Below are 23,261 nucleotides of genomic sequence, written 5' to 3'. Positions count from 1 at the left end.
TAAGGCTCATGTTCATATGAGCCAAGAGTTTGGTAAAGGGCAACATCACGATTAAAGTGTTTTGTTAGGGTTAGGTACGGGTAGCCTTTTCTTAAAACTTTTAGTTTGTGGATTGAATTGAAAAACATGTGCATAATGACCCCATTGGTGTGGTCAGTGTGCTGTACTACTGCCCAGAAGTCAACAAATGAGACAGGCCAAACAACACAGTGGGAGAGAGGGAGAGGGGTAGGGACAAGAACATAAACAATTAAGAAAATTAAGAAATATTAAACAAAATTGTCTGAGTATGACAAAATTTGAGAAACCTCCGCCCCATCTTTTGGTACGCATAATTTGCCACAAAGAAAATAAAATTAAAACACTCAAGACTCAAGTTACAAAAAATGGATGACTATTTCAGAACATATGTGAAGGACTTTAAGCCACTTCCACTGGGACTGGGACCTCAATATCAGTTGCGGCCAAAATAGGTGCTGCTACTGCTGCTGGTACCAATCTGATATACTCTTCCTCCTTTGGCTGGTGGATAGTAACAAGGTCAGGTAACGGAGTTGTGGGGCCTTGCTTGCCCTTGGGATCCCAGTCAAGCATAATCTTGACCTTAATACCAAGTACTCCCTGTACACAAACACAAAAATGATCAGACGACTAAATACTAACAAACCATTTGCTACCAATAAAACCCAATGGAAAGCAAAGGAACAGGGGGATTGGGACAAACCTGTCTGAGAAGGACGTGCCTCACAGCAGAGTCGATGTATTCATTGACTGGCTGACCAGATGAGATCATGTATCCATCTTTGAACTTCATGGACTTGGCTCGCTGTGCCCTTAGCTTCCCACTGACAATCACCTGTTGATGCACCAATAATATATTACCAGTTAATGTACCAATAACATTTGACATCGCATTAAAAGTAAGACAGGAAAAATAAGCATTAGAAATGGATAGTGACCAACCTCACAACCCTTTGCCCCACTTTCCATGACAAATCTCAAAACACCATAGCAGGCCCTGAAAGGAACAGCCAGTGGTAAATTAGTTATTACAAATCCATTCAATATGTAAAGTTGCATAGAATTGTAGAGTCCGACCATGAATCAGAAATTGTCATCTTTAGAAATAATAGAACAAAACCAATACCAAAAATCATATGGAATGCATCATATTTTGATGCAAAGTGGAACATCAAGTGGAACATCACTCTCCCTCTTCTACTCAAAGGCATATAAATATCACAGAAGCCACTAATTCCAAAAACAATAGCCTGATTACCAGATACTACATTTTCTCTGAAGGTCCATTATTTACAGTTCAAATTGAAAGTCAGAAAAAAAAAAACTTGTTATTGTTAAGGTTTGTCAGGAGTAGCACTGTCAAAGTACAAGCAGCCCAGACAATTAATATATTTGCTTTATAGATGACTCATTACATGGTAGAATGATGAGTGGAGGACATTTAGGAACAAAACTAATAGTGACGGTCCATTAGAAACATGTACCCTCCTTACAGTTACTGCATGAAACAAGAGCATTTCACGAGGATTATAGCATGGAGAATGACAATCAATTTCGTCAACTTCCGACACAAAGTTGGTAGGACAAAACCAATCTGCTTTGTAGATGACTCGAACCACATCTAACAAAAACCCATTATGCAATAGACCTAGGAACAAAACTATTCAACAGTACTGGTCCAATTCCAATAGGAGCACATAAATGGCTGCAACTATAGACGAAGCAAAGCTAAAACCAGGTATTAAACAAGAAAGTAAAAGAAACAGGAAGCTGTATTTAACCATGTACCCTCCCTAAGGTTACTACATGAAAACAAGGGCATTTCACGAGGATGATGTCACGGAGGATATCAATCAATTTCGTCATCTTCCGACACAAAGTAGGTAGGAAAACACCAATCTGCTTTGTAGATGACATAAAACCACATAAAAAAACCCAAATGACAAAACCATACAACATGTATTTCAAATACCAAATACAATAACACAAAAAAAAGGACAATGTCCCATTCCCAATCTGTTTCAACAGAACATTGTCGAATAAGTAATAGCATTCATAAACCAAACCCAGTACAAAAATAGCCCACTAGCTTCATAAATGACTCAGTACCTGGTAAAATGATAACCAGAGACTTAGGACCATAACTAACCAATAGCAATGGCCCATAGAATCACATAGATAGCTGTGAATATAGATGAAGTAAAGCTAAAACCTGGTTGTAAGCAGGGGAACTAAAAGAAACAGATAGCAATATTTAACCATGTACCCTCCCTACGGCTACTGCATGAAAACAAGGTCATTCCACAAGGATGATGGCATGGAGGATGAAAATCAATTTCGTCATCTTCCGACACAAAGTTGGTAGGAGAACACCAATCTGCTTTGTAGATGACATAACCCCACATCTAACAATAAACCAATTGGCAAAACCATACAGTACATTTTCCAGATACAAAATTCAGGCAATAAGCAAAACAAACGAACAAAAAGAAGTCTCATTTAAACAACACATTGTTGAATTATAAATAAAGCTTCTGGACCAAATAATAGATTCAAAATATTAAATCGAAACAATGTACTATAATGAAAGCATGCCTCACTATCAAATCTAAAGAAAACCATTTCCTTAGAATACATACCTGCGGACAGCAAGGCCACCGAGAAGCTTGTAACGGAGAGACTCAGCCTGGGCAATAGCACAAAGCCCTCTATTGTTAACTTTCTCAGCATAAAGCTCCACACTGTTTTCTGGAAACTTAAACCTCTTCTGAACCACTGAAGTCAGCTCCCTAATCCTCCTTCCCTTCTCGCCTATTATCATTATTATAAAATCCCACAAACAATCAATACTTTATAAAAAAGAAAAATACTTACTTGAATGATAGAGAAAAAAAAAATCGAGCATTTGAAAATTTAAAACTGGAATCGTACCGAGAACATTTTGGGTCCGAGTAGCTCTGATTATGATCTCAGTGCGCATTGGTGTGACCCTAACCTCGACGCCGGAGTAGCCATCTTCGGCAAGCTCTCTCATCAGAACCTCGTTCAGCTCGGCGAAGAACACTCCGTCTGCGACGAACTGTAACCAAACACAAAGATAACCGCTTTAGTTGAAACTAAGAATGGTTTTCTCGGGTAACTAAGACTGATTTTCTTTCGAAACAAACAGGGTAGGGAGGAAGTGACCTTTCGTTTCTTGCTCATTTGAGTTGCCATGTTCGTGAATGTGAAGTTGCAGAGATGAGATCTGAAATGTGGTGGTGGCGGGAGCTCTGCAAACCCTAGCTTTTGCTGGCACCAAGTGTTGGGTTAAGAATATGAGGGTTTATATGAATAGGTGGAGATGGATTGGACGGTTGAGATGGGTTTATGATCAGTTCTATGTACTGATGGGATTAGTTCTGGTTTCTTATTTTATATAATTAATTAACGGTTCGTGTCGTTTTCGAAACATTTTCCCTTGAATAACAAAAGAAAAAAAGAATAACACAAACAACAAAGACCAACAAAGAAAATAATACTGAGAAGGTTGTATTGTATATATATTTTAATAGAACTTTTGTAAGTAACAGACTTGTGCATAATTTATAGATTTTTATAGAGTTTTATAGAGTTCTTCAGAGTTTATAGAAATTTTTAAAAATTAGAGAGGTCGGATTTATAATGACTTTGAAATACACATAAAATAAATTTCATAAAAGTCAATAACTTTTTAAATACATCTAGACTTTTACAAATTTTTTAAAAATCATTAAAAGTCTTAATTGAATACCACATAATTTTTATAGACTCTTAAAATTTTTAATTGAATACATACAGACTTTTACGGACTTTTTTAAAAGTCTTTTAAAATTCATATACAATACACCTCCACTGAATGTCTAAGTCAACATTTTTTTGCCAACATTTTGGATAGTATTTGTTTTGAAGAACAGTCAATTATAAATTAATCTCTATAATTAATTATGTCAAATCAATCAATACTAACTCAATGTATCTATTAATCATGTGGTATTCTATCAACTCACATATATGATATATCATGATTTAAAAACTTAAACTCTAACTAATTTTATTACTAAACTAGACTCATTATTATTATGATGTGCACTTTGAAGCATTTTGATATGCATCTTGAAGCAACTAAGTGTGGAGTGTGGACCTTGGGTCCTTGAGGCCTCCCAAATTGGGCAAAAAGACATCTCAATGTTCACATTAGGACAATGAAAAACCAATTTGATTTTAATACTTAAAAAATTGTAAAAATAAATATTTCATTCACTCACGAATTCATTCCATATATATTAAGAAATGAAAGAAAATTAGTCCCTTATCTTAACTAACTAGTATTCATCTAAGTTATGAGATTATAAAGACAAGCAAGTAGTGGCATACAAAGAACTCAAGTACTAGTTATTCTAAAATTAAAGCATGAGATGGCATGCAAATAACACAGATCATTCCCAAATTGAATTATAAAGTCTTTTTTTATAATAGTCGTTAATCGGTTTATTGTGTCAAAATCAAGTTATTTGTGTTTGACACTAATCTGACTTGTTTAGTGTTCATGTAACAGATTGTGTCATAATCAACTCAAACTTGGTAAGTTGACATGGAATTCGAGTAGAGTTAAAAGATTGCTACTCTTATTCCTATTGGCCACACTATTAAACCTTCACTACAAGTCTACAACTATGTCTTTTTTCATAGTTTTTTTTCATGCTACTCGAACTCGACCTTCAAAACGGATGTAGAGAAGTAGGGGGGGCTTATCATGTACTGTTCACTTTGGCAATGACGTCCATTGGGACATACTTGTTGCAAAGCCCTTGATTGGGAAAAAATGCTGAGCAAGTAAGGCATGCTCTCCATGGCCCAAAGACCTAGAAAGTAGCCCAAAACTGCATTACTGGACTATAGGCTATGGTGGACTACATCAATCTCAGACCTTTTTTTCCCAATGGTGGACTACAGCATGTTTAAGACAACACATTTGTTCATGATTATATTTCATCCACTTAATTTAATTGCATGTTGATATTTTGTGATGTCATTTATTTTCCATCACAATCTACATAGGCAGAACCACCTGCTTCTCACAAATCACTGTCTAATTAGTAATAACCTGCCAAGGTAGTTAATTTGATTTGCATTTTTCTTAGATTGAAACTCAGACATATAATTAAATGAATTACAATTACGTGCACGAGTTTGTACATTGCGTCTCTTACATAAAAAATATGAAAGCTACCATAAATAATTTGTTGAGAGAAATCTCACATTGAAGATATGAGGGTCTTGTTAGTAGCTTATAAGGGTTTGGGCTACTTCTCCCATTGTCAATTAATTTTAGGATGAATGCCTAAATTTCTTCATAATTGAGTCTCGCTTTCTTAAAAGAATACGTAAAAGATATAGAATCCACCATAAAACATGAGTCTTGGACACTCTTACGAGACATGAACACACACAAGAAGTTGTATAAGATACCTAAATCTTCATCCTATATAAAATAAAAAATAAAAAAAAAATAGGGTTGGTCACATGAGTCTGTTTCTAATTATTTGGGGCTCGATAAATCTTCTCACCCACCACTCGACTCTTTCTTGATGAAAAAAGAAAGAAAACATATAAAAGTGGGGGACTAATGGACCATGATCATCATTATTGGTGTTGTTATTAGGGCATAATAGGTCTTTTCAGGTATGGGCGTGGATTATTATAGTGAGATTATTAAAAAAAAAAAAAAAAGTGGGAATTAAAACTTAAAAGTGCAAAACTAGACATTGGCTACTTTCCAACCTGCATTTTGCTGGAAATGTAAGGAACACAAGGAAAGAATGGGCAAAAAAGGTAGATTCCCACTGCACCATTGTCCATTGCACATGATACGTGTTATTGCAATGTTTAATTTGTCTGGCCTGGTTTTAGGGACCAATCATCTGATCTTCTAGCCCTTCCATCATTACCTTAATCTAATTAATTTAACACAATAAACAAAATCATTTCGTTTAATTAGGATCATGGTCTAGCAGGGTGTGTGTGATTTATTGATTTGAATATTTGATCAAGTGGATTAAGCTAGGAGCTTTTTTTTTATTTGCTTTCGGTTGGCCGGCTTGTATTGGGCGTTTGTTGACGGTGCGATCAAGATTAATGTGATTAATTTTAATCACGTCGTGTCTTCATTGATCATTCTATGTTGTTGTTGTTATTGCCATTATTTTACTAAATGCAATTAGGTGAGAGAGATACCTTCTTAGTTACAAGGGCTAGTGATCTTATGCTGAAAACTCTTTTCAACATGTAGAGGTATAAAATCGGTCGGACCAACACAAACACAATATGTATGGACCGAACATAATTAACACAAGTATGGCAAGACACAAGTAGTCAGGCCAAAACATCTTATTTGTCAACTACGACTACACAAGAAGATTATAGTGATCTTTGTAATTCTACATCGGTTTTGTAAGTACTAAGAAGCTAAAGTCTTTTAGTAAAATCATATATCCGTTTGGTAACTAAAATAACTAAAATAGAAAATATCAAACTCATCAACCAACTTGAGTAGTGGCACAACATTATTTTCATTCTTCAATATTTCAAACAAGACAAGGCACGAGTTTGAATGTGTTTTTGGCATTTTAGGCCAATGCGACAAGACAGGGCAAGAACACACTTAATTTATGGCCGTACCTGTATCTACAATTCTACATGTTATTGCACATTTGTAATCAGGTGCTCGCGCGTGCATAGTTTTAATTTACTTTACAGTTCCAGAGTACACCCACTGAGACCCAGACCCAGACCCAGACCCTGACCCTGACGTGGCCTATTATACAGAAGCCTATCCAATAGGCCACAAACAAATCACGGTCGAGTACTATTTGACTTGAATGCATTCGGATTTCGGACCATTTTGTAGATCAAGAATATTCAAAATCAAAACCATTTCCAGCAAGCAAGCAATCACTCATGTGGGGCCTCTCTCTCTCTCTCTCTCTTTCTCTCTCCTAAGATCAGCAAATTAGGTTGCCACAAAATGGGTCCATCAACAGAGACATGTACTCAATCAGAGGGAGAGATGCTAAGGAATCATCAACTTGAAGCTAGTCATAAAGCACATTTATTGCTCAAAGTGAATTTCTATAGAATACAATGAAAAATAAAATGAGAAAGAACCCAAGTAGAGAGAGAGAGAGAAGAAGGGGATAAGCATAAGCATGGAGAAGTTGAGTTTCCAATTCCATCCCAAAAGAGAGAGAGAAGCTAAAGCTTGGGTTGGGTTGGGTCCCTTGTCATGTTGTTGGGGGTCACTGTTTATACATATCTGTCTGTCTCTTGGAACTATAGCGCTTTGTTTTAAACTACCTATGGAATACTTTATTTTGCTCTACCAGTACCATCAAAAGGACTGTCATTGGTTACCAACAAGTATTAAAAAAAGAGGTCAAAAAAGCTCATCATGCATCTCTCTCCTTATCTGAGATTCTGTTCTTGTGGTGGTTTGTGATTGGGAACCAAAAAGATTATCTAAAAGCTGCTTTCTTCCAATTATTTCAGAGCATCTTCCTCCCACAACCCCCAAAAAATCAAGAAAAAAAATCATAATTAAACAGCAAATAGCAATTCCTGATCATCAGCTAGCAAAGAGATGTAGTGTAAAAAGGAGCTTTGGCTTCATGAAAGGTATCACGGGGGATTTACTGAGAACAGTCTGCAACCTCTTCAATATCACTTCAGTTCTCAGTTAACCTCTAGAAGAAACTACTTTTGCTTTAATGCAAGCTGGTTTGAAAAGGAAATAAAGGGGTTTTTGTGGAAGAGTTTGCATCAAAAGTTAATGTTGATCCTTAATGAAAAGGAGATTCATATATGGACACATATCAAATTTTAGTCCTTTTTGACAAACACCAAAAGTTAAAATAAAGCTGTCCTGCTCTTAAAATCTCTCTTTCTTTTTTCTTTGGCATAAGGAATATATCAGCTCAGCTCTCTTTAAGTTCCCTAAGCAAATCATATAATTTGACAAATTGAAAAAGGAAAAGAAAAAAAAAACCTTTTTATTAGCAATTAAGAGGAACAGGAGGAAAGTAAGAAATTAAATGACAAAAACATTTAATTTTCTATTTTTCAATTAGATCCACAGTTACAGACTTACAATGAAATAGAAATTCTGGGCAATTATTATCTAAGAAATGTAAGAAGTGAGTGAAGATCTAGTGACAGTTCACAGATACAGTAGAGTTACATATCAATCTAATAATAATTTTATCTTTTCTTTTGCTGCCATCACAACCGAGTTGTGAATCTCTTTCTTCTCCGCAATGCAAATTAAAAGAATTAAGAAGGCAATTTTCTTTATCTATGCAGGTCTAATCCTCTTGTGCCCAGCTTTCCCATCTGATTTCAAAGCACCACTGGAGTCTCCCTCAGAGGAAGTTTCCATAGATTTGGTGAAGGAGCTTGAAAGATCAGCATAGAGGTCAACCACCCTCCTGATGTTGTTGTTGAGCTCTCTGATCAGACCCACATTTCTGCTGAGGTTGTCAGGGATTTTGGACTCATGGTTTTGGTTTATCTCATTTATGAGCAGTCTGTTCTGGTCCAAGATGTTCTGCACTTGAACAAAGCTCTTCTGAAATGTCTGCAACACCTTGCCATCAATCTGGGTACCATTGCCAAGCCCTGAAAATGTGTCACCCTCCATTCTATTTTATTCTTTATTTTTTTTTGGAGTTTGAACTCTTATCAAATCAGAACCAGTCCTGCATCATCAAAGAACAGAAAGAAGAAGATGCTGATGATGATCAGAAAGAACCAGGAAAAATATACATTTTTTATTAAATAAAATATAAAGCTCTTTATCTTTTTAAAAACAACCATAATCATAGCTTCTTATCTGTACATGCTTGCAACTAACCAAAACACCCAGGAAAAAAAACATAGGTAGACATGAGACAAGTTCTGTAGAAGAAATCATGACCTCCATGGGTGGTTCTTTTCATAGGAGATCAAGTTATTATTATTATTATTATTGCTATTACTATTATTATTATTATTTTTCTTATTATTAGTTATTTATGATGAGATGTGAAAAAAGTAGATCCCATTTCCATAAAAGGGAACCTTTTTTAATGTACTAAGAAAATACCCACCTAAAGCTCAGAGTTCCCAAAGAAGAATCTCAAACACCCCAAAAAAAAAAAAAAAAAAAGCCAGTCAGTCAATGATGCAGAGAAGATGAGGCCATGAGACTGTACTGCTGCAGAGACAGCATTATTAATCTTTACAAGAAAAAATCAAAATATTTAAGAGAAACAAAAAAGCAATTCTGACTAATGACATCAAAATCTATAAATATCAAACGGGCAAATTGAGTTTATTTATCAGCAAAAACAATACAAATTGAGGTTTACATGAAATTCAAAAAACAGAACCAGGGACTGACTGGGAATTCAAACGTTCAAGCCGTACATGAAAATTTGCAGTTACAGGAGAATAAAATTCCTGAAGTAGAAAACAATACTGAATAAACTAAGAAAAGAATAATGCCCATTATAAATAATAATAAAAAATACAAACTCCAACCACATACATATATCTTTACAATCCCAATTTACAAAACATGAAAATACCTCAAATTATCATTTGGGAAGAAAGAAAAGCTCTAAAATCCCATAACAAACGGAAAAAAAAAAAAAGAAAAAAAAAAGAGAATTGTGGGGGAAAAACAAAAAGCCGATGAGGTCAGTGTGTTAGCAAAAGAAAATTGAACAAAACCCAGAAACTCATTACGGAAAAAAGTAGAAAAGAGGTTTTTTTGTTGTTTTTTTTACTCAACTCTGCTTTCTAAATAGATATATATATATATATATATATTCGTACCTTGAAAACCTGGAACATTATATTCTGCGAAAAGACAGAGATTGAATGAAAGGGAAGGAGGAAGACAACGGATTTGCGCAAAACGTTGCAAAAGATCGGCGATTGAATCGAATCTCCGGAACAGAAGAGAACAACAACAGAACACAACGCCTCTGAATTCTGAGAAAAATTTTAGAGAGAGGAAGAGAGAGAAAAGAGAGAATATGTAGATTTGACAGTCACGCTAGGACCCCCTCTCAGTGTGTCTAAATATTTTTTTTAGCTCTCTCTCTCTATATTTTTATTTGTTATTTTGTATAATAGACTTAATAGTATAAAAGCCATATCCTACCTGTTATTTCCTATTTTCTTTATTTATTTACTTGTGTTTTGATTCAGTTGGGATTTGATTGTGTGTGTTTCCTCATATGCCAATCATGGGTTTTCTATTGGTCTATTTATTAGCCACGTTTGTAAGTGATTTATGATGTAATCTGGCCACCTCCTACCCGATTCAAGCTATTTGGACCACATCGCTATCGGAATAAAGCTATTTGCACCATATTGTTAGTGATATACTGATATCTATATTATAAGAGTAAAACTTTTGTGTAACCGATTTATACATTTATCATGTGGTAAGCCACACGATGAATTGATGAAATATATAGAAACAATAAATGTATATATTTGTTATATTGAAATTTACTCATATTGGAAATTGGAAATGAGACTCGCCTTCATAAGATGTTCATCTGAAATTTTACTCATCTTATCAACTGAATTATTGATTTAGCGATATTTTTCATCTGAATGTGTTTAGTAAGAATAACATTTTTATTTTTTTATTTTTTAAGTGAGGTGGATCCACAAACATAAATAATTAAGGCCTAATTTAGGATTGTGGTGTGTTAAAAATAAGTTGATTATTTTCAACACACTACACTTTTTGGTGTTTGGTAAAAGTAATGAAAGTTGCTTATTTTCAAAATTGTGGTGTGGGAAAGCAGTTTTTGGGGGTTGAGAAAAAGTAGGTTTGTGGTTGCTTTTCAAAACTGTTGTATGAGAAAACACTTTTACACTCACAAAGCTTTTAAAAATACAAATTGTCAAACACTTTAATGCTATATATTTTTTTTTTACACTCACAACACTTCTAAAAACATAATTTATAAAATACTCAACTATTTTATCTCACCACACAATAGGAGCAAATTTTTTTTAAAGTCCCAACAATCCCAAATTGGGCTTAAATCACACTATACATCTTTAAAAAGAATTTAAATGCGACCTACTTTCATACATGACTTTTACCTTTATTACATGACTATGTTTGTGTCTCACATGTTGTAGCTATAGAAATATAGTTAACAATGAGATTAGCAGCTATAGTATTTTTGCACATTACTCATCCATTGCATAAGACACCAGTTACTATGTCCGAAATTGGATTCCCTGCCTCGCTGGTACCAGGCTCAAATCTGAGTCTTTGAAGACAAAGTAAAAAGAGGAGTATGGAGAGAAAGATTGTCTTCAAAACCTCAGATTTGAGCATGATACCAGTCTTGCAGGAAGCAAGGCAGAGGATCCAAGTCCTACTATGTCCTACTTTGGCCAAACTTGAGCACACAGCTTCTTTGTAACTTCTTGTAAATGATGTTGTTGTCGTTGAATCTTGTTTAGTTAATATAATCAGCCTCCAAGTCCAGCCTCCTCTTCTTTAATTACATTTGAAATTGAGATGGCAGATCCAAATTTAGATCGTTTACCGTGTTGTAGGGCCTCAGTGGCTGCGTGCGATCTATCTCTAATGTACATTGGTGATATGTCTGTGCATTAATGATTAAACTGTTAGAATTTAACTCATTAAAAACAAAGAAAGAAATTGTTGGAATTTAAGAATCAATTTATTAGGAGTAGTCTGTGACTACATGATTAAAGTGGGTGCTGTGTTCTATACATGGAAAATCTTTTTGTGTTTTTTCAAAAGTCCCTCTCTTCTTTCTCCTTAAATAAAAAGACTACAAAAGTTTTTTTTTTTTTTTTTTGTAAACATTATCAAATGAACCCTAAAAATTCCAAACTTACTGAAGTATAAAGTAACTAGATAATGGCCGTTATCTCTATACTTAATTTTTCTTTTAAAATTATATAATTATTGATTATATATTAGCTCTTTCATTCTTAATTGCATAGATTAGTTAAAAAAACAAAAGAACAATACAGGTTTGGCATTACTGAGAGAAAAGTCAACAAAGTTATAGCTTTTCACTTTCACGCCTCTCTTTGAATTGAAGGCATTAAAGTTCACTGAAGATTATTCATCTTGGTGCATTTAATATATGAAATGAAAGAAGAAAAAAAATCTTAAAGGTCAGGAAAAAGGAATAAATTTTCCTTTGTTTATAATTGAATACTAAAAGTTGAATTTCGGGAAAAATGCCCATGACATCAGTTTTATCCATTATTTTTCTCTACAATCGGAAAATGACATAGTTACTCAATTTTCAAAAATATATGTAAAATTATGAGTTTGACTGTTATGACTTATGAGGGACTAATTATAAGAGATTGTGAGGAATATTTTTATAAAAGTCTTTAAATTAATCAAATTGCACTTAATTTGTCGGCTTTAAACCTTAAAAATTTCATTCTAAGATCTATTAGAGTATGAGTTGAACACTTGAACCTATTTGTAGATGGGGTAAGAAACGGAATAAGAAATAAAAATGGATTTGGGTGAGGTTTTTATTTAGTTATTAAGGACTAATAATTCAAAATGGGTTATTGGGTAATAAAATTAGTAATGTGTCATTGCATTAAATTAAAAAACTCTTATAAAACAATCCCCCATATTAGTCATTTTATGTAAATTATTACTGAAATTTTCAAATATATATATTTTTTAAATGAAAATTTTAAAAAATATTTATTTATTTTTGCTAGGAAATTTTCAAATATAGTTTAAACTTTAAACATACAGTTTTAAGTAATTGTGTATGAGGATAAAGTCGTAATTAACCTTGATAAAATCTCGGCGAAGAGTCGTTTTCAGCCAATGATGTGGGGACACCTGTTGAGTGAGGCTCGGAAGATCTACAAGTTTGGTTCGGAACCTAGCCAGCTTCCCAAACTTGCTGCTGCAATTCCTTCGTTCGAAGTTGACCCACTCTTCGTCATGCCTTGACGTTATAAATATATTTCTACATTTTCTCAGAAAAAATAAAATAAAACAAAATGAGGTGTGTTATGCGGACACGCAATCCAACACTAATGTTTTGTTTGTTCCTGATGAGTCATGGAAACTAAAAGACACCACTTTCTAAGTCTTTCTTTCTTGCATATGATAATAATGAGAAAACGGGTGTATATATTTTGAATATCTATTTCTTTTATTATGTTAGCATAGTAAAATTTTTTGAGTTAATTATACTTATATCCTCTGAGTTTTATCGTCTTTTCACATACACTCTATGAGATTTTAATAATTACACATATACCCCCTGAGATTTTATAACTGTTGCATATAACTCCTTATAAAATAAATAAATAAAAAAGAAAATATTTGTATTTAGGTTAGACCTTACACTTTAAATAATCTTATTAGGCTATTTAATCCCTTAGCATGTTTTTTTGCATAATTTTTTATCATTTTCGTCTCACTATAGGAGGTTATATGTAACAGTTTTAAAACCTCAGGAGGTGTATGTGTAATTATTGAAACCTCAAGAGTATATGTGAAAAGACGATAAACCTCAGGGGGTATAAATGTAATTAACTCAAAATTCTTTATGTAACATTCAAGTCATGTGATAAGACATAGGGTATATATGTTCTTGATGAGTAAGTTTTTACACACATATAATGAGAGACATAGGTTTAATAAATGTATAATAAGTTTTTTCGCCGATTAAATTTATTTTCAACTAAAAAAAAACTTAAATGATTTATATATAAATTAATAAAATATTACTATATTATTTGAGATATATTCATGGTTTTATAAGTGCAATATTTACATTTATAAAATGCACAAATGTCATCTAGTTACACAGTTTTTTTTGGACCATATCTAGTTACACAAGTGACAATTCAATTGTGAATCTAGACCATTAAGTAAATTGATTTTTGTTTTTGACCTGAGAGAGGAGGATCTGAATGTAAGACCTCTCCAACATTATGGAAAGAAATATTACTAGATTACAAGCTAGTTGGTGAGTAAACTGATTTTTGTATAAATATTGTAATCTAAATTGCAATATGACAATATAACATTACCTTTAGGAAATGTATTTATTTCTAAAATATTTAAGGTATTAAATATGTATGAAAAAATTCACTGGATCTTTCTATCGTCATCTAATTAATGAAGAAATAAGCATAAATGCATAATATTACCCTTTAGTTAATTGCATAGAACCTTTGACAAAAAAAAGTTGCATATAACACTTATAATATTATGAGAAACGTTGTATTAGTGAACATGCTCCGTATTAGCAATGCCATGATCTGTTGGTTGGAACTTTACAACTTACTACATCTGTCCTTGTTCTCTACAAACGATTAATTAATTAATGATGTCATATGTTTGTAGAATCACTTTAATAGTTAGGAACTAGATAAGATCCAAAGATCAAATCACCCTAATGACGACATTGTAGTTTGTAATTTAGTAAGAAAAAAAAAATTAAAAAAATTAATGTAATCCAATTGACAATAAGATTCCCATTAATATATATATTTATGAGATTGATTGATACTTGCTTACCTACCGGCTTGCATGCTTAAATATTACATTACATATAACCAAAAACCATATGGGCCACGCCAATTAAACTATGAGTGATACCAATCTCGGAGCACTTACACTTAGAAAAGTACTACATTATTTGGCATTGTCGTTTTCACAAGTTGACCATAAACAACTAAACCCACCCCATTTGGCTTTGCAGGCTTCTTTGGTGATTTTCAACTTTTCGCAAACATTAATAATACAGCAATCACTAAAACTTTTCCTAAACATTTTCACAAAAATAATTGTATTCTTACATTTTAGTTACATAGAATATAAAAATATTTTATTTGTTAACAATAAATAAATTTCATAATGTTAATTTTAGGAGTAGTGTTAGAGAATCCAAATTTGAATGACAAATGATGTGACAATGTTATTTTTTTTCATACATGAACCCACTCTAAAATTCATTTATTTCACGTATTATAAGTAAAACGCTTATACGAATAATAACACGTCATTTGAAGTCCAAATTTGAAACATAAGTTTGGAATCCCAATTATTGCATTAGATAAAAAGAAAAAGAAAATTTCAAAATAATAGTATATCTAAAATTACACTTTGAAAAATCTAGCATGCAAACAATATCTAATATACAAACACATTTTTTAATTCTTAAATATTGATATGCACACTTTTCTACTATTAAAATATAATTTTTTTTTTATCAAATGCGTTTGTATGACATCAATATACTATACCATATATACAAGGTTGCATACTTGTGTACTGATCAGTGCACCATAGGCACAGTCATTCTCTTAAGTTTTGAATCTTTTGATGTTGTTGTTGTTTAATCAGAGTATTTAAATCCCCGATGATTTCAATGATTATCTGTAATCTCCACGATTGGTTTTCTGAATTGTTCCAATCTGAAGGCAAATGCTTCAGTTTCCACTAAACACGCGGACTTTTATTATTCTTTTTGTGGGTAAACATCACATATCAAATAGCCATATCCTATGTATTCAAATTTCATTAGACTTACCAGGTTGTCACCCATTAGAGCTAGAGTCACAGCCTATTATGATGATTAATTTTCTTTTTCATAAGATATTATGATGATTAATTAATTTACAGATTTTACCCTATAATATGCTTTTCATTTTAGTTTTTAACATGTTGATGAACCAATAAATTTTTAGAATAAACAATAATGATACCCATGAAATTGTGGCCATGTGCAAAACATAATAAATTGACGTTATATGGCACTTTTGGACACTTTATAGACTTGCATGCACTTGCTCAGCTCTCCCTCCCAATGGGCCTAATCCAAATGATCCAATGCGCTTTGGTCTTGTCTACCAAAAACTAACATTATTTGTTATGTGACCTTTGTCCACCTCCTGACCACAACATAAATATCTGGTGAACAGTGAGTCAGTGACCAATGAAATCTTATCGTAGGCATATTGATATTAGGGTTAAATACATTTTTGGTCCATGAACTTTAGGGTGTGTCTCAATTTGGTCCATTAATTTTAAAATGTTACAAAAATGACCATGAATTATCCATTCCGTCTCAATTAAGGAAAAACGTTAGTTTCCATCTACAAAACTAACGGAATGGTTTTTCTCTCTTCTCTCCCACATGTCTCTCTGTTCTCTCGTCTCTGTCACTCACGCCGCCGACGGGTTGATCGGCGATTTCGCCGTTGTCCGACCATCAACGGTGACGAAATCGGTCCCGTTCTCTCCCTCTTCCTCTTCTCTTTCTCCCCTAGTGCTCCGATCAGCCCGAAACCCAGCCAAGAAAAAACCCACCCCCGAGTCCGATAGTCAACTCCGGCGGTGACTTCGTGATTCCGGCGGTGTCACAACCTCCCACCACCCTCAAAGGCTTCCTCTTGTCACTCTGAGCACGAGGATGGCCTCAGTTTCCTCATCAGACCACTAGAGCCTGCGAATCGACGCCAAGAAGCCGCGGCGGCTCCGTCGCCGTTTCTGGCTTTTTCGGCGACCTTTTTCGTCGACCCAGGTATGGAATTGATTCCCCTCTTTGTGTTCTTCAGTTCTGTTAAAGTGGTTTTGGCCAATTGTTGAGAATTTTTGAAAAATCAGTTTGGGTCTCACGGCCACCCTCGTGCTCCGATAGTCAACTCCGGCAGTGACTTCGTGATTCCGGCGGCGTCGCAACCTCCCACCACCCTCAAAGGCTTCCTCTCGTCACTCTGAGCACGAGGGTGGCCTTAGTTTCCCCATCAGACCACCAGAGCCTGCGAATCGACACCAAGAAGCCGCGGCGACTCCGTCGCCGTTTCTGGCTTTTCCGGCGACCGTTTTCGTCGACCCAGGTATGGAATTGATTCCCCTCTTTATGTTCTTCAGTTCTGTTAAAGTGGTTTTGGCCAATTGTTGAGAATTCTTGAAAATTCAGTTTGGGTCTCACGGCCACCGCTGTAAGTGATGGTGTTGGAGACGTTGATTTTGTATTGTTTTGTGATTTCCAGTTTTTTTGAGGTGTCTGTACTGATCTCGGCCTAAGTTGACAATCAGACTCGGGTCTGGGTTTTTCTCTTGGCTGGGTTTCGAGCTGAGCAGAGCATTGGGGGAGAAAGATGAGAGGAAGAAGGAGAGAACGAGGCTGGGTTTTTCTATTGGTTGGATTTCGGGCATCAGAGCACTGGGGGAGAAAGGGGAGAGGAAGAGGGAGAGAACGAGACCGGTTTTGTCAATGTTGATGGCTGGATGGAGGCGAAATCGCCGGTCCATCCGAGGGCGTGAGTGAGAGAGCAGAGAGACGTGTGGGAGAAAGGAGAGGGAGAATATTCCGTTAGCATTGTGGATGGAAGTTAACGGTTTTCCTCAATTGAGACAAATTGAATAATTTGTGGGTATTTTTGTAACGTTTTAAAATTAGCGGACCAAATTGAGACACACCCCAAAGTTCGTGGACAAAAAATGTATTTAACCCTTGATATTAATTCTTGGTATGTCAGTCCTCTACTTTTTTGGTGTATATAAATGAAATATAGTACCCTGGCCAAAAAAAAGAAAAGAAATATAGTACGGTATTGGAGCAGCCATGTCATTATTTCATTCCATCATTGTAATCATCTAAGAGGTTCATATATATAGATATATACAAGAATTTCTTTGTCAATCTCGCCCCCATACATGTACTACAAGTCCACCACCAAATAATATTAGAACAAGACCCACAACTAGTCTTCATAACAATTAAGCATTTCACACTTCCTCCTCATTGGCAATAACCTCTCCAATCTCCATGGTACTCTCTCTCTCTCTCTCTCTCTCTCTCATCTATATTACCTTGTGGTAGGAAGAATTAAGTGCAATATTATTGCTGTGTTACCATTTTGATAAATATAGGAGGAGGAATTCAAAGAATATGCAGAGAAGGCCAAGTCTTTACCCCCAAGAACAAAGGATGCAGACAAACTAATACTGTACGGCCTTTACAAGCAGGCAACAGTTGGGTCAGTTAATACTAGTGAGTCCATATATTCATTCATTTATTCATTCACTTCTCTTTAAAATACATTCAGTACGTACTTCAATGTGTATGCATGTATGTATATTATCATTCATGCTACAAATGCAAGCCTAGCATATATTAATTCCTATATGTGAATGTATAATGTATGATGCAGATCGACTTGGGATTTTCAGCCCAACAGAGAGGGCCAAATGGGATGCATGGAAAGCAGTTGAAGGTACCTACGTTTTAACAGAATTACCATTCAAATTAAACAAAACCATATATGCACATTATCATCGTATATATATATATATATGCATTCATTAAGTTAAAAACAAAAATAGTATATACTTTTGCTAATTGCTAAACTGAGTTACTTACTATATATATGTATGTGTAATTGTGTATTAATTGTTCCTCAGGGAAGGACAAAGAAGAAGCAATGACTGAATACATTGCAAAAGTGAAGCAATTGCAAGAAGTAGCTACCACTTAGATTATTATACATGTGTAAACAAATTTCCCCAAGTGTTTCAAATTCATCCGTCTTTCTTCTAATTAATGTTCATGTAGAAAAAGCTCAAACAATGTAATAAAACATTGAAATTTCCAGCGTTTTGGTTAAGTAGTGATGATTAATGAATATCAGACTTTCCTAAGTCCACATTGTATATATGGGTGAATTGGTGGACTCATTTGGAGATCTGGTTTTCGTTGATTAATTGTTATATAAATATCTAGTAGAAATTGTGTTTTACCAATATATAGATCCATCAATTCACTCCTGATCAGAATAGGAGAGAAGCCCTGTCCGATTAAGTGCTCAGTAATTTCTTCTTCTTCACAACCGCGTTGCTTGCTGCTCAAGACTTGCCAATTGTGATACATGTTAATTTGTTTATTTATTTTTTACTTGGGTCTCAATTAATGTACATAATCAATCTGCTATATATATATATATATATATATATATATATATATATATATATATGAGTCCTGATGATCGATTCCATTAACTGTTGTTGAAGATATATATATGGAAGCTAGATAAGATGACGGGCATGAGCGATCTTCCACATGAATTATTAGGGAACATAGGGAAGTGCCTCAACACTAAAATCGATGTTTCCCGATTCCGTGCAGTCTGTCGCTCATGGCGCTCATCTATTCCGCCCTTTGAGAAACAAAAACTTGACCCTATGAGAATTCACATCGACCCACCTTATGACTGCTTCAGTGACGATGATATCACCCTCTCCGAAATCGTAGTTTATCATGTGGAACCTCCACCTCCTCCTGCCATTGCTAATGTCAGTTGGGGGGGTTGGGTGGTTAGAGTCAAAGAATCCGGAGAATTGTGTAAAGTTAAAACTCCGTTGCTACATCCTCTCTCCCCCTCACACCCCTTAAAGAGGCTACCACCCATGCCACGCCCAATGTTTTTAAACTTATTGAATTTTCGCGTCTTTGAATTGGCAAAATTTTTACGTCTCATCTCCCTAAAAAATAAAGGCCATGTTTCTAGTTATAGAGTGGCCATGTCCTCGAATTCCGATTGCCCTGCTCTCATGTTTGTTGCTTATGATGGAGCATTATACCACAAGAAATTAGGTGTTGACGATGAAAAATGCAGCCTGGTATATGATACAATCTCTTATTGCAGTTATAGAGATGTTAAATTTTACCAAGGAAAGTTCGTTGCTGTTGCAAAGGATGGGAGGGCTGTGGTGGTTGATTCTTCCTTAAAGCTGACAACAATTGCGTCTCCAGTAGATGATGGCTATGGTCACCACAAGGCATTGATAGAATCACCCGGAGAGCTGCTTTTAGTAGATAGATATATAGCTCCTTATGAAGTCGACAAAGATGACACTACTACGCGTCAATTCAGGGTTTATAAATTGAATGCAGTAGAGAAGCAATGGGTTGAGGTGGAGTCTCTCGGTGATCGAATATTGTTTGTAGGTGCAGATTGCAACTTCTCTGCTTCTGCTCAAGATTTACCTGGATTCCAGGGGAATTGCCTGCTTATAGATACTTCGTTAATACAGAGTGTCCTCTCCAAGAGGCATCGTGGTCCATTGGAGAAACTCCTTGATGCAAAAAACCAACTGTGCTCCAAATTCAAACGCCGTAATCGGATCAACAAATGCCCAATAATCCAATCCAAGATGCCTGTAATGAGACCCCACTCATTCATAAGTTTAAGTTACCCTTCTCAACTTTACACTTCACAATTACAGAAGATAAAACTTGACTATGTCCTATGATTTTATATACATTATGCTTCTTTATTTTAATTTCATTGTTATGTACGTTTTCTTTCACATCAAAAGCTAGTGTGTATTCTAGTGCTTGGCTTCTATTATCATGGAGTAATGTTACAAAGTTATTACTATATATGTATATGTTGATGATCGACCTATTTGTCCATGTTAGAATTAGAACAACCCATTTCAGCCCCCATGAGCTTTTTTTTTTTTTTTTTTTTGGTAAAATGGTAGGGCTAGGGCGTAAACAACAAAACAAAACGAACAGGTCAAAAAACACTAGCTAGAAGTGCCCAACTTAAGGCATCAACTAAAACATGAACAACAAAATAGTGAATTATAATATTGAAAATAGAAACTATCATCTAGTACGCATTTTGAGACTCCAAAGATTTCACTTTGGTCTCTCCAGCTGCTTCCAAGCTTGAATACAACATGCTTGCCTCTATTCTTTTGATAATTTGATATATATTGCGTCTTGTTTATGTTGTTCTCATCCTTCTATAGTTTAAGACTTTAAGTTCCCTATACATCTAACAACTTTTTTGCACCATCAATTTAGAAACATCTATCTTTTTTTCCTTGTATATGCGGAATGTTGTGTATTTGTACTTGTGTTTTGAGGACTTACAAAAATAAAAAAGAGACTTGTGTTACTCATACGGACAGATTGCATTTCTTGGTAACAATGATTGGCTCCTTCCTTTGAAGTAGCACCTCCTCCAATCTCATCTCACAAACACATGTCCTTTATGGTCTTTTCGTTCTAAATAAATGAAAAATTAATTCATACATGAAGAGGTGAGATGGGGTTGGAGGAGGTGCTCCTTCAAAGGAAGAGCCAAGTATTGTTCTTTCTTACCTGCATTCCCACAATCAAGAGCAGCAATAACATATCTTGATCGAGTACTTTTTTCGGATTATATACCCTTGCTTCTTCCAAGTTCCAAGTCTTTTTTCGACCAAAAAAAGTTTTCAAGTCTTTTGATCTGTGTAAGTTCATCCTTTTGCCTATGTTTGAATGGATTGAATGAATTGCGTGAGATTGTGTCCCCAATGTGGCTTGGCTTCCTTTACTTTCTCATTGACCTTACTGTCTAGTTTTTAAATGCACAGAGCAAATTGATCAGTACATCTAGTACTTCAATTTTGACCCTATAACTGATAAAATGTTTCAATAACTTGAAACTTAGAAATTAAAATATTTAAATAAATATTTAACAGTTCGAGATTGCATGCTGGTTTCCAGTTATGTTTTTGTCATAGTGGAAACGGGTCTTTGTGTTTTCATGTATGCCCTGCATCTGCATATCAGCTGGGAGTTCGAGGAAAGCTTGAGTGGGACTGTTATACCATGTCATAATGTTGATGTGGTGGGTCTAATCACTCAAGGGGAGTTTTATAACAAAATTTGATAATATTATACGATAAATGCATACAATTTGAAACTTTATTCTGCAGTAACAATACATGGCAAAGGAGAGGTCCGGACCTCAAGCCTAAATTTTAAAACCCAGAATTTGAGAAGGTTTCTAATGCAATTCACAAGGGATCATAGAAATCATGATAAGTATTTTTAACATACATGCAAGTAAATCTAACCCCCTAGAATGCATGAGGTCTTCTAGGTCAACTTACCTTTTACTTTATATTGATTGGAGCTTGAGACTTAGAAGATTTGAGGCTTGAGGCATATCTTGCAAATATCTTGAATTTGAGTCTTCGATTCACATGCTTCACTTGATTTGGCTTCGACAATTGCTCCTTCTTAATGAGCACTTATTTAGACACAACTATCTAGTTACAACCAAGAGTGTTTTGTCTTAGGAAATTGCCAATTACAAATGATTTTGCAATTTCAGAGAGCTAGGCAAGCCAATTTCAGAGTTCATGAATTAGTACCTTTATGTATGGGGCTTCTCTTTTTCTTGACTTGATCAATTGCTACTCTGTCATGGCCTGCTTTACCCCCAAAATAAAAAAGAAAATCCAAAATATTGTAAGTTATAATGCAGACCTAATGAAGCACAAATTCACAGATATACAGATTTACTGGAAACAAGGGGGGATTTGCAGGTTCTGTGGTACTTTTCATTTCTGATTCAAGATGTGGAACCCCATTTGGTAAGTTGATGTTGCTCTCAGTATTCCTAGTTGAACTAGTTCTCCTTTTCTTTTGAGGCAAGGGACATGGCAATGTAGATTTCTCCCTTCGTTTTGGCAATGCTGAGGTTTCAACAGAAGCATCATCTAATAGAGTTGTCTCTCTTGCCTTTTGGGATGTTGTAAAGTCCTCTGAGGTTTCAACAGAAGCATCATCTAATTTGTTATTGGGTTCCTCAGGATAATCTATCTCCAAATGTTTTGGTCCATTCAAGAAACATGATATCACTCTAGCTTTCTTTTTGGTCATGTCTTCATCCTTAAACTCGTTGTCTATCACCCAGCTTTCCGATACATGCTCCATGAAATACATTACCGCCACACCACATTAATCCACCCTATTAATGAACTCATACTCATAATTAAGCAATGATGATCAATATTACACCATCTAAAACCGACAAACCATACACAAAACCACTTGGATACCATTTCCAAAACCAAACCCACAAACTGATCACAAAAACTATTAAAGCAGGAATTTTTCACAATGCTATTATGATTAGAGAGATCATCCATCACACAAATATGTCACAAACTGATTGTTATGTTTATGACCTGGGATTTTCAGTCCAACATAGAGAGCCAAAAAAGTTTAACATAACAAGAAAACATAACGAGAAAGAGCATTCTTCGGATAATTCAACAAAAAAGTTTTACATAACTATAAGCTCATTCTTGCCCCTGGCAGCTAAGT

General features: G+C 34.8%; 4 protein-coding genes across 4 annotated transcripts; 2 read left to right on the top strand and 2 right to left on the bottom strand.

The window, feature by feature from the left end:
• Positions 1-250: 250 nt before the first annotated feature.
• LOC147285103 (small ribosomal subunit protein uS3y-like) lies at positions 251-3,329 on the bottom strand. Its single transcript, XM_086243390.1, has 6 exons — positions 3,208-3,329; positions 2,953-3,100; positions 2,661-2,832; positions 964-1,018; positions 725-856; positions 251-621 (listed from the first exon to the last, which is right to left on the bottom strand). The coding sequence occupies exons 1-6, from the start codon at positions 3,235-3,237 to the stop codon at positions 421-423; spliced, it is 738 nt and encodes a 245-aa protein (XP_086099516.1). The 5' UTR covers positions 3,238-3,329; the 3' UTR covers positions 251-420.
• A 4,801-nt stretch (positions 3,330-8,130) lies between these two features.
• On the bottom strand, positions 8,131-10,155 carry ELF4-L3 (ELF4-like 3). The gene is made up of 2 exons (XM_086244182.1): positions 9,913-10,155; positions 8,131-8,792 (listed from the first exon to the last, which is right to left on the bottom strand). Exon 2 carries the CDS (start codon positions 8,732-8,734, stop codon positions 8,390-8,392), a length of 345 nt encoding a protein of 114 aa, XP_086100308.1. The 5' UTR covers positions 8,735-8,792; positions 9,913-10,155; the 3' UTR covers positions 8,131-8,389.
• Positions 10,156-17,695: 7,540 nt separating this feature from the next.
• Positions 17,696-18,878, top strand: LOC147285101 (acyl-CoA-binding domain-containing protein 3-like). The gene is made up of 4 exons (XM_086244734.1): positions 17,696-17,921; positions 18,023-18,143; positions 18,304-18,366; positions 18,554-18,878. Exons 1-4 carry the CDS (start codon positions 17,919-17,921, stop codon positions 18,625-18,627), a joined length of 261 nt encoding a protein of 86 aa, XP_086100860.1. The 5' UTR covers positions 17,696-17,918; the 3' UTR covers positions 18,628-18,878.
• A 305-nt stretch (positions 18,879-19,183) lies between these two features.
• Positions 19,184-20,401, top strand: LOC147285100 (F-box protein SKIP23-like). Its single transcript, XM_086245773.1, has one exon. It carries the CDS (start codon positions 19,184-19,186, stop codon positions 20,399-20,401), a length of 1,218 nt encoding a protein of 405 aa, XP_086101899.1.
• Positions 20,402-23,261: the final 2,860 nt, after the last annotated feature.

This window comes from Dryas octopetala, chromosome 5 (genome assembly GCF_963921425.1).
Source record: "Dryas octopetala chromosome 5, drDryOcto1.1, whole genome shotgun sequence".
NCBI lineage: Eukaryota > Viridiplantae > Streptophyta > Magnoliopsida > Rosales > Rosaceae > Dryas > Dryas octopetala.
The sequence above is the reverse complement of the archived record's forward strand: the minus strand, read 5'-3'. Positions and strand labels throughout refer to the sequence as shown.